At 36.1% G+C, this 13,883-nt stretch overlaps 1 protein-coding gene across 3 annotated transcripts in view; it reads right to left on the bottom strand.

Moving 5' to 3' along the window:
• The window catches only part of PHACTR2 (phosphatase and actin regulator 2), a 247,294-nt gene that overhangs the window by 151,771 nt on the left and 81,640 nt on the right, over nucleotides 1-13,883 (bottom strand). The window contains exon 1 of one of the 3 annotated variants that reach the window (XM_031937681.1): nucleotides 10,397-10,853. The exons of 1 other annotated variant lie outside the window; for it this stretch is intronic. In XM_031937681.1, coding sequence (XP_031793541.1) covers nucleotides 10,397-10,442 — 46 coding nt within the window. In that variant the 5' untranslated portion in view covers nucleotides 10,443-10,853. Of the gene's footprint in view, nucleotides 1-10,396; nucleotides 10,854-13,883 lie in introns of those variants that run through there. One more of the 3 variants, XM_031937684.1, reaches the window with a different exon arrangement.

Raw genomic sequence — 13,883 nt, forward strand, 5'->3', positions numbered from 1 at the left:
CTCTACTGCTGAGAGCACAACTCTATTACACTGGCCACATTGTTCGAATGTCAAATGTATGCTTGACAAAAAGATGATTTTATGGAGAACTCCCATAGGGCAAGTGCTCACAAGGGGGTCAGAAAAATAGATACAGGGACACTGAAAGTATCTCTTAAAAACTTGAGAACTGATTTATGACATGGGAGATTTGGCATAGGACTGCCCAGAATGGCATGCCCTCTTCAGAGAAGATGCTGTGCTCTATGAGCAAAGCAGAATTGAATTAGCCCAAGGAAACTAGAGCTGCACAAAATTAGAGAAGCTACCCCAAATGTTCATATGGACTATTTGTGTCTGACCTGTGGCAAAACATTCTGAGCTTGAATACTCTGATCAGCCACAGTTGGACACACAGTAATTGGACTCTAACATAGTGGTGCTATTTTGGTCCTCTTCAAGACTGAAGGACAACTAACTTCTAAACTAATTTTCATGGTGACCTTCAGTCCTGGTATCACTTGGTATTTCCCCAGGTCATCCCCTCCCCTCCAGTCTTTATCTCTTATTACATAAGTTTAACCTCTTCTTTATCCTCTACTTTCAATTCATTGCTCCCTAGTTCTACTGTCAATCACATCTTGCCAAACTCCAACGCTGAAATCAGGAAAACACTGACAGAGTCTCAAATAAATCAGAAAGACAATAGCTGGGTCTCAAACCAATTTATTTTATCTAATCTAACTCAGGTCCTCACAGTAGCAAAGCAATCCTTCCATTCTTAAATTTATCTTATCCTATCCCAAATTCCAATCCTATTCTCCACAATAGCTTTTCTCCACATAGCACTTCCTCATTCCATCACCTCAGATGAAGACCTACTTCATTGGGAAAAAAAGAGGTCCCTCACTTACAAGCTCCCTCTCTTTCCCTCCCCTGAGTTCAGTTCTCATATTCCCTGGAAGAACCTCAACTGTCTCATCTCCCTTCCTAGTCTCTAATGAAGTGACACTTCTTCCTACCAAGACCAATTACTCTACATTTATATCACCTTGATTCCAACTTGGTCTCCTCCAGCAACTATCCCCACAATCATTCCTTCAGTCTCTAATCTTCAATCTCTTTATACCTATTTGGTTACTTCCCTGAGGCTTACAATAGATCATATCAATCCCAACCACTAAAAAAAAAAATCCTCATTAGATTTCTACCACACCCAGTAACTATTGTCCTTATTCTCTCCTCCCTTTTTCTGAACTCTTTAAAAAACCCTTGAATGTAAGAAGTCTCTATTTCTTTCATATTCTTCTAACTTTTCTGAAATTTGACTTCTAACCTCATCATTCAATTGAAGCTCATCTCTCCAAAGTTACTAATGATCTTTTCTCTCTGGGTTTTCATACTAGTTTCTCTTTACTTTTCTTCCTCTTTCACTCTCTCTCTGTCTTCTTTACTGGATCATCAACCATTATCATTCCCACTAACTGTGGATATATTCCACAACTTTGCTCTGGACTCTCTTCTCAATTATCTATATTTTCTCATTTAGTTTACTCACCCACTATTTAATTACAAACATTTAGGCAGGTGATTCTCAGATCAACCTATTCAGTTCCAATCTCTTTTCTCAGCTCTAGTCCTGAATAAAAATAAAATAACTTTTTAAAGGAACTAATGTCTTTCAAGTCACCTAAGTTCAAAATCTGGGCGTCATCCTTCACTTGTCATTCTCACTCAATAGCCATTTATGCAATCAAGTGAAAAATAATCTTTTCATACATCTCATCTGTCCTGCTCTTTCCACTCAGAACAATAACCCTATTTCAGACCATCTCAACTTCCTATTTGGATTATTTCAAAAGCTTCCTATTTTCTGCCTCGAGCATGTATCTTCCCTCTCCAATTCATTCTTCACTTCCAGAGTGATTCCCCTAAAATCAAATCTGACTGTGTGGGATGGGTGCAAGATCTCCTTTCCCAATTAACTAATCGGAGACATCTTCAGGTACAAAGATCCCAACTGTTCCAAGTGCTCCTGGAATCTGGCCAGCTTCCACCTTGTCCAGGACTTAAAAGCAAAAGACCCGAGCCTTCTCATTGGATAGACTAAAAGGACATAACCATCTTTGACCAATGGTGACCAATGTTGGTTGCCTCCCACAAGTCACATCATTTCGGGCAAGTTCACTAACTTCCTATATCCCAGAGTTCAAAATTCATTCCTCCAGGGATCATATGACTCCCCCCCAGGGTCCCAGCCCTGGGAACAGGGATCATGTGATTCAAAACTGAAAAATACTTCATCCAATCAGTCCCATTGATGACCATGTCTCAGAGCCCTTCCTATTGTCTCTATAATTGAATACAAACTCCTCTGTTTAATATGTAAAACTCTTCACAAGCTGGCCACCTCCTATCTTTCTAGTCTTCTTCCATTTGGATCTCCTTCATTAGCCCTGCAGCCCTTCAATTCTGGCCTACCAGCTGCTCTTCCTGACACCAAAAAAACCTCCATCTTCCACCTTTGTGCCTTTGCCCTGGATGTGTCCCATGCCTAAAATGCTCAGCTGAAATTTCTTCTTACCTCTACCTCTCAAAATCCTTAGCTGCTTTCAACTCTCACCTCATGTATAACTTGTTATATATCGCCTGATTTATATCTCCTGATTCCTCCAGCTGTGTAAGGTTACCTAGGACCTACTCTATAATTTAACTATATGTGTAGCTTCCTTCATTAGAATGCAAATTTCTTTAGGGCAGGGACAATTTTCCCGTTTCCTTTGTAGCCCAAGTGCTTAGTCAAGAGAGACACATTGTAATAGGTTAATAAAATGTTCACTGACTTAGTAGAATCATATAATTTATCAGTTAAAAAAATTTTATGTACCTCAATTTCTTTTTCATGCATTTAGTCCTCAGCAAATTCTGACTTTTCTAAGTATAAAGCCCTAGGAGAAGTATACTCATGTTCTCTATACTCCAAAAGACATAAAATATATTGTTCTTTTCCTCACTATTTGTTCATAGTAGGAGTCATGGAATTTATAACTGATAATCTGAAATTCTTATTTTCTTGCTTTGATATAGACTTCTGTGACATTGTTGGTTGCTGACTTACTTCATAATTCTTCCATCTACTTTTCTTCTTAGCTCATTAACTACAAAGATCTATCAAAGAACAGACACACTTGGAGAATAGAAGGAACAAGGACCAACTAAAGGGCTTATGGTTGGTCCTTGTTCCTCCTATTCTCCAAATGTATCTGTTCGATTCTTATATACTCTTTCTAAGCAATTTCCCCAGCTTCAGTTATCATGTCCTCAGTCCTTATATCCAGCTCTGAACTCTTTCCTGAGTGTGAGTTCCACATGTCCAAATGTTTATTTTATATTTCCGTTGATTCTTTAAATTCTACATGTTCCAAAACAAACTTAAAATATCTTCTCTCTAAATTTTCCTTTACTAACTTCCTCATTTTTGCTATGGTATAAACATTCCCTGAATCCTCCAGCCTTTAAAACACTTGTGTCATCCTTAAATTTTCTTTCTTCCTCATGACTGACATCCAATTTGTCATTTACCCTGTTTTTTACCCCCAAAATATTTCTTCCACTTCTCTCCTTCTTTCAATTCCCATGGTCCTTAACCTTAAATCAGGGCCTAATCATATAGTGTCCCCAGGATGTAAAGGAGGAAAGGAGCCTCAGTGATCATCTAATTTCAACTCCTTATTTTTCCAGATGAGGAAGTAGACACTCAGAAAGACAGTGACATACCTAAGATGGCACAGGTAATACGCAGCAAAGTCTGAATTTGAACTCAAGTCCTCTAACTCCAAATCCAGTATTCTTTAGCCTATTGTCATGGCCTCTTTCCTGCTCTTGCTCTTCAAGGGCAATACCTGCTGATTCATTTTTGTCTTTGTAACTCTTAACACAGCAGGGCACATAATAGGGCCTTAAGAGATTGTTCTTGGACACAAAAGACCAAACTAGGACCAATGGATGAAGACTACAAGGAAGTTGATTTTGGCTCAAAGCAAGAACTTTTTTAACAATTAAAGTGATTCAAAAGTGGAATGGGTTGCTTTAGGAAGCAGTGAGTTCCTGGCTGCTTGTAATCTTCAAAGAAGAGCTGACTAATTACTTGTCAGGAAAACTATAGAGAAGATTTATGTTTTAGATGAAGATAGATTAAAAGTCTTCTAATTTTCACTCAACTCTATTGTTTTCTCCAAGATAACAACAAAAAAGTAATTTAAATATGGAAATAGATAGTTGGTGTTAAACAACAGTAATATTCAGGTGAGAAGTAAACTCAGTACCTGCTATCATGTCTAACTGAAGTTGGGAAAATCTCACTTTCTCAAGAACTTAATTTTCTTGTTTCTTTTGTTTTAAAACATTAACAACAAAAACACACTGCAAGATACTAAATAATACAGATCCAAATATTTAATCAGTAGATCCTAAAATCTTTTCTGACCATAGAAGAAAAATAACATGAACAAAACTTAAAAGCCCTTTCAGCACTAAGATTGGGATTTCATCAAAGAATACATGTCAGAGAATATATGCAATTTGTTTTCATGGTGTAGTGCTGTTCGGTAAGGTTATTCATTGATCAACAGGTTTTCACAGATTTGAGAGAAAGACTACTTGTGACTTAAAAAAAAAATTCCCAAACTCCAACTGATAAACAATTGTCTAACAAGATTAATGGATAAAAGTCACCAGGTGGGAATAAATGTTTCTGACCAAGATTTCTCAACTATGGAGGTTCTAGGTTGTCACTAATTGGGTGTGAACTGGAAAACTCATTTTACTTCCATTTCCTCTTCTGTAAAATGAGGATGTTGACTTTGTTTACCCTTAAAGTAGTGGTGGGACCAGTCTAACCAAACAGTTTAAACCAATCAGCATTTATTAAACAGGCATAATGATAGTACCTACCTGACAAAATAGCTGTGAGAGGATTAAATAAAACAATAGTATAAAGCACTCAGCAAACCTTGAAGCACTACTGTGTTAAACATTGGGGATTTTTAAAAAGGGTAAAAACCTCCTGAATACAAGGAGGTCACATTCTAAGCATAGCATGTCAATGGAAATACCCAAACTGGGCAGTTCCCCTTGGCTTAGTGGGGATGGTTGGGGAATGGAGATAGAGAATGTGACTTTAGGAAAGAACAACTAACATGGCAGATTTTTCAAACACAAAGAAAAATGATCACGCTTTTTAGCATTGACTAGTAGTTCTGCCAGTTAGTCAACAAGCATTTATTAAACATATATGTGACAGTGATTATGCTAAGCACTAAAGAAATAAGAAAAGCAAAAATAATCACCTCCAGATAAAAGTGATGAATTCAGAATGTACTTTGAGACATACCTACATATATAGATATATAGATCTCTCATAGATCTACATCTACATCTGATAGATATATTTATATATAGATATACATACATAATACATCTATAACTATATTACTATAGGAATATGGCCAATGTGGGACTTTATTTTGCTTAACTATACATATTTGTAATAAGTTTGTTTTTCTTGCTTTCTCAAAGGTGAAAAGAACAGGGAAGTTGGGAGGGAAAGAACTCAAACTTGAAAACAAGATGAAATCGAATTTTTTAAAAAAGCAAATAATACTTCCCATGGCCAAGCAACTCAGTCTAACAGAGGGGACAACATACTGACAATTATGTACAAGCAAGATCTATGCGGGATAAATAGAAGATAACCAACAGAAAGAAGACATTAGCATTAAGAGGGATCAGGAAGGTTCCTTACAATAGATTGGAATTTAGTAGGCACTTGAAGAATTCAGAAAGAGCAAGAGTTAGAGATGAGGATAAGGAGAATATTTCTGAGCATGGAGGATAGAATTGAGTGATGCTGGAGCACAGAGGATGTGGAGGGCAGTAAGGTGTAATAAGACTATTAAAGTTAGGAGGGGGCAATTTATAAAGGGTTTTCTACACAAAACAGAAGATTTTGTATGAGATCTAAGAGGTGACGGAATCCCTAGAACTTAGTGAACAAAATAGACCTCTGCTTTAGGAAGATGAATTTGACAGCTGAACAGAGGGTATTCTGGAGAACTGAGACAACTGAGGATTGCAGAATACTTTTTTCACCACCCTACCAGGTATAAGAAAACAATATGAGGAGATATGAGGATATGAGGAATATATGAGGATAGTGAAGATCACTGAGATAAAGTGACCTGCCCAATCAGATGGTTTAGTGTCAGAAGCTTGGTCATTAATCCAGTTATCTAAAGAAACTAATATTATGTGTATAATACAAATGTTGTTCAATTATGTCTGTCTCTTTTTGGCCCTTTTGGCAGTTTCCTTTTCAAAATCAATTTAGATCTATTCTGTTTATTTATATATGTACATCCAGGCTAGAAAGTAACCTTTTTGAGCAGAAGGGCTGTTTTCATTGATTTTTTTTTTGCAGGGGGAGGGGTATATCCCCAGTACCTAGCAGAGCATCTGGTGCACAGTTAGTGTTTAACAAATAACTTCATTTATTGATTTCTATTTAGCCTGAGTTTTTAAATTATGCTAGATTATGTATTCTGAATATGCATTTTTAACACTTAGCGGAAACAATGCAAAGTCAAGCAGAATGATCTGATTCCCTAAAAGAGAAAAACAAATATTCAATTTTTGCATGGAATGGAAAAGATTATTTATAGATTATATCTGAGGGTAGCTAGATGGTTCAATGGACCAAGCTCTCGACCTAGAGTCATAAAGATTGAAATTTAAATTCAACTTCAGTCATTTACTAGTTGTGTGATCCTAGGCTAATCATCTCCCTCACTTTCCTCATCCACAAAATAAGGATAATTATAGCATCTTAAGGTTCTTGAGATGATCAAATGAGATAATATGTGTAAAGTACTTAGCAAACATTAAAGTGCTACAAAAATGCTAACTATATAAATTATATGAAGCACAGCCTCCCTTATAAAAGAATTTATCTTCTACTAGAATAAATAGGATAAATAAGGTATCCATATGAATCACTGTAAGACAAATTAAAAATGAATGTAAAGAATCTAAAGAATTATGAAAAACTTGAGGAACATGAGAGGTCGCTTCCAAAGGGAAGAGGGAGGAAACAGGACTTGTCAAGAAGTGATCAATAGTTAGATCTTGAAGAAAAGGAAGAGGAATTTCAAAAGGAAGATAGTGGGGGTAGGAAGAAAGAGCTCTTTCAAAGAATAGATTTAGAGCTGAAAAGAATCCAAAAGTGGCAATCATAACAATAGCTAGCAGTTAAACAGTGCTTTAAGTTTTATCAATAGTTTGCATGTAATCCTCACAATAACTGTGAAATAAGGGGGAAAGAGAAGGAAATAGACATTTATATAGTACCTACTATTTCCTACGTACTAAGTGCTTTCACAGATATTATTTTAGTTGATCCTCCCAACCACCTTGGAAACTATTCCCATTTTACAGTTGAGGAAACTAAGGTAAGCAGAAGTTAAATTAATTGTCCAGGGTACAGAGCTAGCAAGTCTGCATCTCAGGTTTCCTGACTCTGAGCCTCTTGCTCTATCCACTAAACTGTCTCACCTCAGATCTTAAGAGGTATGGTAATTTAGTACCGAGAAATAAAAAGAAAGCAGACAGATGACCTATAATACCTGCATTGAATTCCAAATTTAAGGGGGGGAAGCAGTCCCTGCTCTCGAGAAGCTCCCAGTCTAACAAGGGGAAAGATCAAGCAAACAGCTGTGTGCAAACAAGCTACAAAAGATAAACCTCTTCCTTGTAATTATAATCCCTACCAGCCCTTCAAAGGCTTAAAAATGTATAGATGCCTGGTTCCAAAGTGAATAAGCATCACTGCACTGTTGTGCTAAATCCACAGCCAGACAGCCAATAAGGAATGAAGGAAATGAATTGGAAAGAGATGAGAAGGAAATATGAGCATTTACACAAAGCCTACTATGTGCCAACATTATAGTAAGCATTATTTCACTTGATTCATCCAACAACTCTGCCAAATAATCAATAAGGAATAAAGACATTACAATGAGAAGAGAATGAGTATTTATGTAAGCACCTACTCTATGCCAGACACTGTGCTAACATACTGAATTTACATATGTTACTCACTCTAGGAAGTAAGTGCCCCATGATACAGTTAAGGAAACTGAGACAGACAAAAGTTAAGTGATTTGCCTACAGTTTCACAGCTACTAAGTGTCTTAGGCAGGATATGAATTCAGGTCTTCTTGATTCCGATTCCAGTGCTCTATCCACTGTGTCACTAGCTGCCTCTGACATGGACATGGCATATACAAGTTAGGATACACAGCAAGCAAATAGCTGGTCTAAAGTCATTTTCATTTAGGATAGTACTGCAAAGTTACAGGGAAAGTAAATAATGCAAAGTTGATCGTGAAGAAATTAGGTAGAATGAGATGATAATTCTATGCTTGCCCACCCGTGATTTTGGAAATGAGTATGATTGCTTATTGAACATGACTTTGATTCCACATGCCTGACAATCAGAGTTACCAGTCTACCAGTAAATACTTTTATAAACACAGACCTGAAAGTCAGACAGAAGTGATTTTCCTGGGACTCATTCAACAATCATTTCTATTTATTTGCAAATTAGGTGGTCCTTTGATATAATCTTCCAGTAAGACCTTATCTACTACAATGCATCAAGATCTGAAGGTGACAGCATATTTTAAAGTATGCCTGAAAAAGACAAATTTGGCAGGTCTGTGATAGCAGCACCTGTGATAGACTAGGTGTCAATCTAGGACCAGAGTAGCTAATTCTGGAGAGATTCCTCATCAGGCAGTCCAGAAAGTTAAAGACATTTTCTAGGCTAAGAGCATTCTTGAACACCATCTACTAAATTCAGAAAGGAGAGCAATCTACATCTATTAATAAAGGAAATACACCACAGCAACTTCAAGACTTTTGATATATTGATTTAATCATCAATTTTTATGAAGAATTCTGTAATTTTAAATATCTATGCATTTTATGTTTCAGGAAATCCAGAACTTATTTCAAAGCTTCTGTATTGGAGAACATGGGGGAAAAAAAGGAAAACGTGAGACTTCTTTGATGCCACATACCATTAAAACTGAACTCAATCAATAAGGAAACTGTGACTTTAAAAATTTCTTAGACTTTCTTCTTTGCAAAAAACTTATCATTCCTTTGGCACCAATATAAGTCCCAAGTAAAAAGTGTACAACACTTCAAAGAAGTATTTGCCTTCAGAGATATAAACAACTCCACACACAAAAAAAATGTTAAGGTAAAAAAAAAATATTCTTGCAATTGAATAAACAAATCATAACTCTTACTGGTATAGACTTAGGAATCTGTGCTTTGTCCCTTGTAAAATCTGTCTTTTTTTTTTTTAATTCCATTATTCAAGTATATCCATTCTAAATTATCAGATTAGTATGAACATAAAGAATATCAAAATATTCTCATGTTATTTATTTTCTCATTGTCTAACCACAAAGTTGTTTATCCCTACACAGCTGGGGAAATGCCAGATGTGCCTTCCTTCCCTTTTTTGTTTAAAACACACATACACATTCAGAGAACACTCACTCTTTTTACAACCCAGAAATATACTGGTCAATTCCAAGAAATCTACTCTAACCCTTAGCAATAAAAACGATGGGAATTGTTTTTGTTTAAGTCTTAAAGTTAAAGTGTATAATGAAACGACATCAGAAGAAGCTCTTCCCCTTTTTATAACTAGCAACTAGTTACGGCTGGCTACATAAAAAGTTGAACTTTTAGTTACAAAGAGAAAAGGCAATGAACGCTTACTATCTTAAATGAAGACGCCTAAATCAGGTGACATAGTTTTTAAAAAGGGCGAAGAATTCAGTTGTGGATTGCTACGTTATTAGATAGCACACATAACCACAAAAAGGTTTTTCTCGTTCCCTAAATTTGTCACAGAAAAGAACTCTAAAACGTCCGGCTTGTTTTCTCCGTGCTTTTGTGCGAATGAGTTCAATTTTGGTTTACCCAAATCAAATTAAGCTCAAAACGAATTCCAATACCCAATAGATCAAGGCATCTTTTCCCCTAAAAGAAGTCTGTACCTTTAAGGCAAAAAAATCGACTATTAACCCTGCCCTCCCCCCTAAGGCATTCTACTTTTCTTTCACAAAGAATTCAGGATAGCTTCCCAAATCGGCTCACAGAGGAGATTTTATAGGTCAGAAGAAAAGCAGCCCGGCGAAGTCGTTTCGTTGCCCTCAATTTTACATTTGCTCGAGTGCGAGAAAACAAAATCGTTTGTAAGAAAGAGAGGCGAGAGCTGCATCTGGCTGGCCAGCCCCGCGGGACAGACAGCTGGAGGAAAGAGACTTCGGTCTCAACTCACCACTAGAACGTTGCTCAGACAGCGTGGAGACTGAGGTCTGGCCCATTTCTGCACTTTAGCGGGCCGGGGGCCAGTAATCATGCAGCTCTTTTGGTTCTTTGGTCATGGATTCTTTCCCCCAAGGGCTTCCAATGATTCATTTCACCTTTCCCGTAAGCGTCTTTCTGGTCTGAGTTCCCCAGGCACCTCCCGCCGGCCTCTCCCGCTTGTCTGAAAGTCCACCTCCGATTGCAACCCAGCTCCGCTGGTTCCTGTTCCACTGAATGCCTGTCATTCCTCTATGCAGATTACTCGAGGTCAAAGGTCGTAGGGAGGGAGTCCCTAGCTGGTACAACTAGACCAGAGTTTGCTCACGGACCAAGACCCTCCCCTTTAACACAAAGGATGCCGTAGTAACTGATCCTATAAGACTTCAATGAAAAGAAATTAAAGTACTTAGTCATGGTACTTAAGTTTTAACAAGATATATATGGGTCCCCTCCCAAAAAAAAAAACTTCTTATACTCTTTAGCGTCTCCCTCATCCCTCATGGTGCCCCCTCCTCTATTGTATATCTAATATTGCAGAGAGGTTATAAAGAATGCCCCCTCCCTTTTTTTTTCTACTTGTGTTTTTCCCATTAAAAAAAAAAAAGTATTTCCCTTTAAAAATGCTGAAAAAAAAAAAAATGCTTCGTTTAGGGAGTAGCCATACAGTGTCTGAGTCAGGATTGGAGCAAATATGATTGGGGCCGGGAAAGATTATGTGAGACTAACAAGTAATTCACCTTGTTTTCGGCGCTACTCTTGTATCTTATAAGTTACATTAATGAGATACTAAGAATAATTCACACTTCTAGAATATATGTTTTACAGAGCACTTTCCTAAAAAAATAATCCTCTTAAGTCAGTAGAGCAAGTATAATGACGACCATATTACAGACAAGGAAATTGAGGCTCAAGAAAGTGTAAATGACTTGCCTAAGATCACCTAGCAGAATCTGGACTAAAACTCATATCTTTTCTGACTTGTGTTCCTGCCATTATACCCCACTGCCTTTTGGAAGAAAGATTTAAGATGCTTTCAAATATTCTGGGAGGAAAAAGCTATTTTCAAATAATAAAATACCAGCACTGCATGTAATTAAAAACCAAAAACCTAGAAACAAAAATCCAACAAGTGAATGGTTAAAAAAAAATTGTGGCATATTAACAATTGAATGCTGTAATGCAATGAAGATTGATAAATAGGAAAAATACAAAGATATTTTTTAAACTTTTATCAAATAATAGGAAGCAAAAAAATTAGAATGATATAATAACTAAATATAAAGAAAAGTAAACTAGGAGAAAAGGACAAAGAAGTATGATTGGAATTGAAGAGATTGAAATATTTTTAAAGATAGTCACTATGTAAAGTTTAGGTTGCATAATAATAGACTACTAGGTCTGGAATCTGGAAGACCCGAGTTAAAATATGTCCTCAGATACTTAACTAGTTGTGTAAATCACTTAATCTCTGTTTGCCTTAATCCAATGGAGAAGATAAGAGCAAACCATTCTATTACCTTTGCCAAGAAAACCTCATGGACAGTATGGTCCACAGGGATCACAGGTTCAATCAGATATGATTGAACTCCACCACCACCACTGCACAGTTAGATAATGAAGTGACTGAGTTCAAATCTGACCTTAGACACTTACTTACTAGCTTTATGACACTGGCTAAATCACCTAAACCTGTTTGCTTCAGCTATCTGATCTGTAAACTGGTCTGGACAAGAAAATGGCAAGCCATTCCAAATCTCAAATGGGGTCACAAAGAGTCAAGTGATGATTGAACTGTTGTTACAACAATAACAACAAGCAACATTTAAATTTTTAAAGTTGATGTTTACTATAGTTTTAAATTTTTTTTTTATTTGAAAGAATACAAGATAGAAGAATTGCACATGTTTAACATATATTGAATTACTTGCTATCTAGAGAAAGGGGTTGGTAGGAAGGGAGGGAAGGAGAAAAATTTGGAACACAAGGTTTTGCAAGGATATGTTGAAAACTATATTTTGAAAATAAAAAGCTATTTTTTTTTCAAGAAAGAATACTAGGAAATATAACCCTCATTGAACAAAGAAGGAAAAAATAAATGGGAACTTGACCTAAAAACTGAACTGATGAATGGACATCTATATCCATGATTTCACTCCGACATTTGATTAGGTAGTGATTATCTTACCACTACTAAACAAAAATATATGATAAACTCTGTAGTAAGAGATTATGCATATAAAAAATACAGCATAATAGTGGTTGTCCAGCACCCTAAAGTATATATTGTTATTATATTACATGTTTATTATTTTATTGTATTACATATTAAAATTGATATATTTTTTCTTAATTTAAGCTTTTAAAAAATCCGAATTTATCGAGCTAATTTATTGCCTCCTTTTGAGAGTCATTTTTTCCCTTTGATTTTTCAAGATATCTAGCAACACAATTAACTTTAAAAAGTTTGATCGATTATTCATTTCACTTTGCTTTGGCAAACTCAGAATTAAGGTTTCCTTATAGCCTAGATATGAGTTCCAAACTAGATAAGCATCCTATCTCAATTTCAAATTTTGTACATGACAGGTACCTCCTTCTGGGCAAAGGTCTAGATTTCAGATCACCTGAGTGTTCTCAAGAATTCTAACACTACACCATGAAGATTGAAAGTGCTTCCTTCCTATTTCTATTTCCATTCATTGGATTTAATTGTGAGGACAGGTGATTCCATTTGTGTAAAGAACACAGCAACTTATCTGTGAAACTTTACAGTCTTAGAGAGCTTACCTTAGAGTGGCTGGATGACTTGTCTATCTATGAGTTGGTCATTAAGCATTTATTAAGAGTACCATGCACTAGGCACCCTGCTAAGCTATCTGGGGATACAACAACAACAATACAAAGCAGGGTAGTAAAAAGCTTCATTTTATCTGCTCTACAATTATTGTATAAACTTCAAAATCCCATCTTTTACAGGAAATCTTTCTCAGCCCTTAATTCTAATGCTTTTCTTCTGGTAATTATTTCTTATTCATCCTGTATGTAGTTTGTTTATCCATATTTCTTAGCTTGTTATCTCTCCTTATATAAGAGTGCAAGTTTACAGTTTACATTGTTCAGAATGTCTCCAAACAAGATTATCTCTATTGTTATATCTTTTAAGGAATCTTGCATTATTTTGCCATATACATAGAAGAATCTTATTATATGGTAGCATTTATATGGCTGAATCACCTATTTTTTTTTTCTAGAGTCAATTAAGAATAAGCACAGTGGAAACCTGTATTCTCTACATATTGCTAGGTCTCAAAGGAAGACCAACAGACTTTGGAGTTCCCTGAAACCCTTTCAGGAGAACCTGCAGGTCAAAACCACTTTCATAATAATAATAAGATATTTTAATTTCTAATATGGTTAATTCAGCTAGATATAACCTACAGAAATAAAAGCTATTGAGA

Source organism: Sarcophilus harrisii, chromosome 4, assembly GCF_902635505.1.
Source record: "Sarcophilus harrisii chromosome 4, mSarHar1.11, whole genome shotgun sequence".
NCBI lineage: Eukaryota > Metazoa > Chordata > Mammalia > Dasyuromorphia > Dasyuridae > Sarcophilus > Sarcophilus harrisii.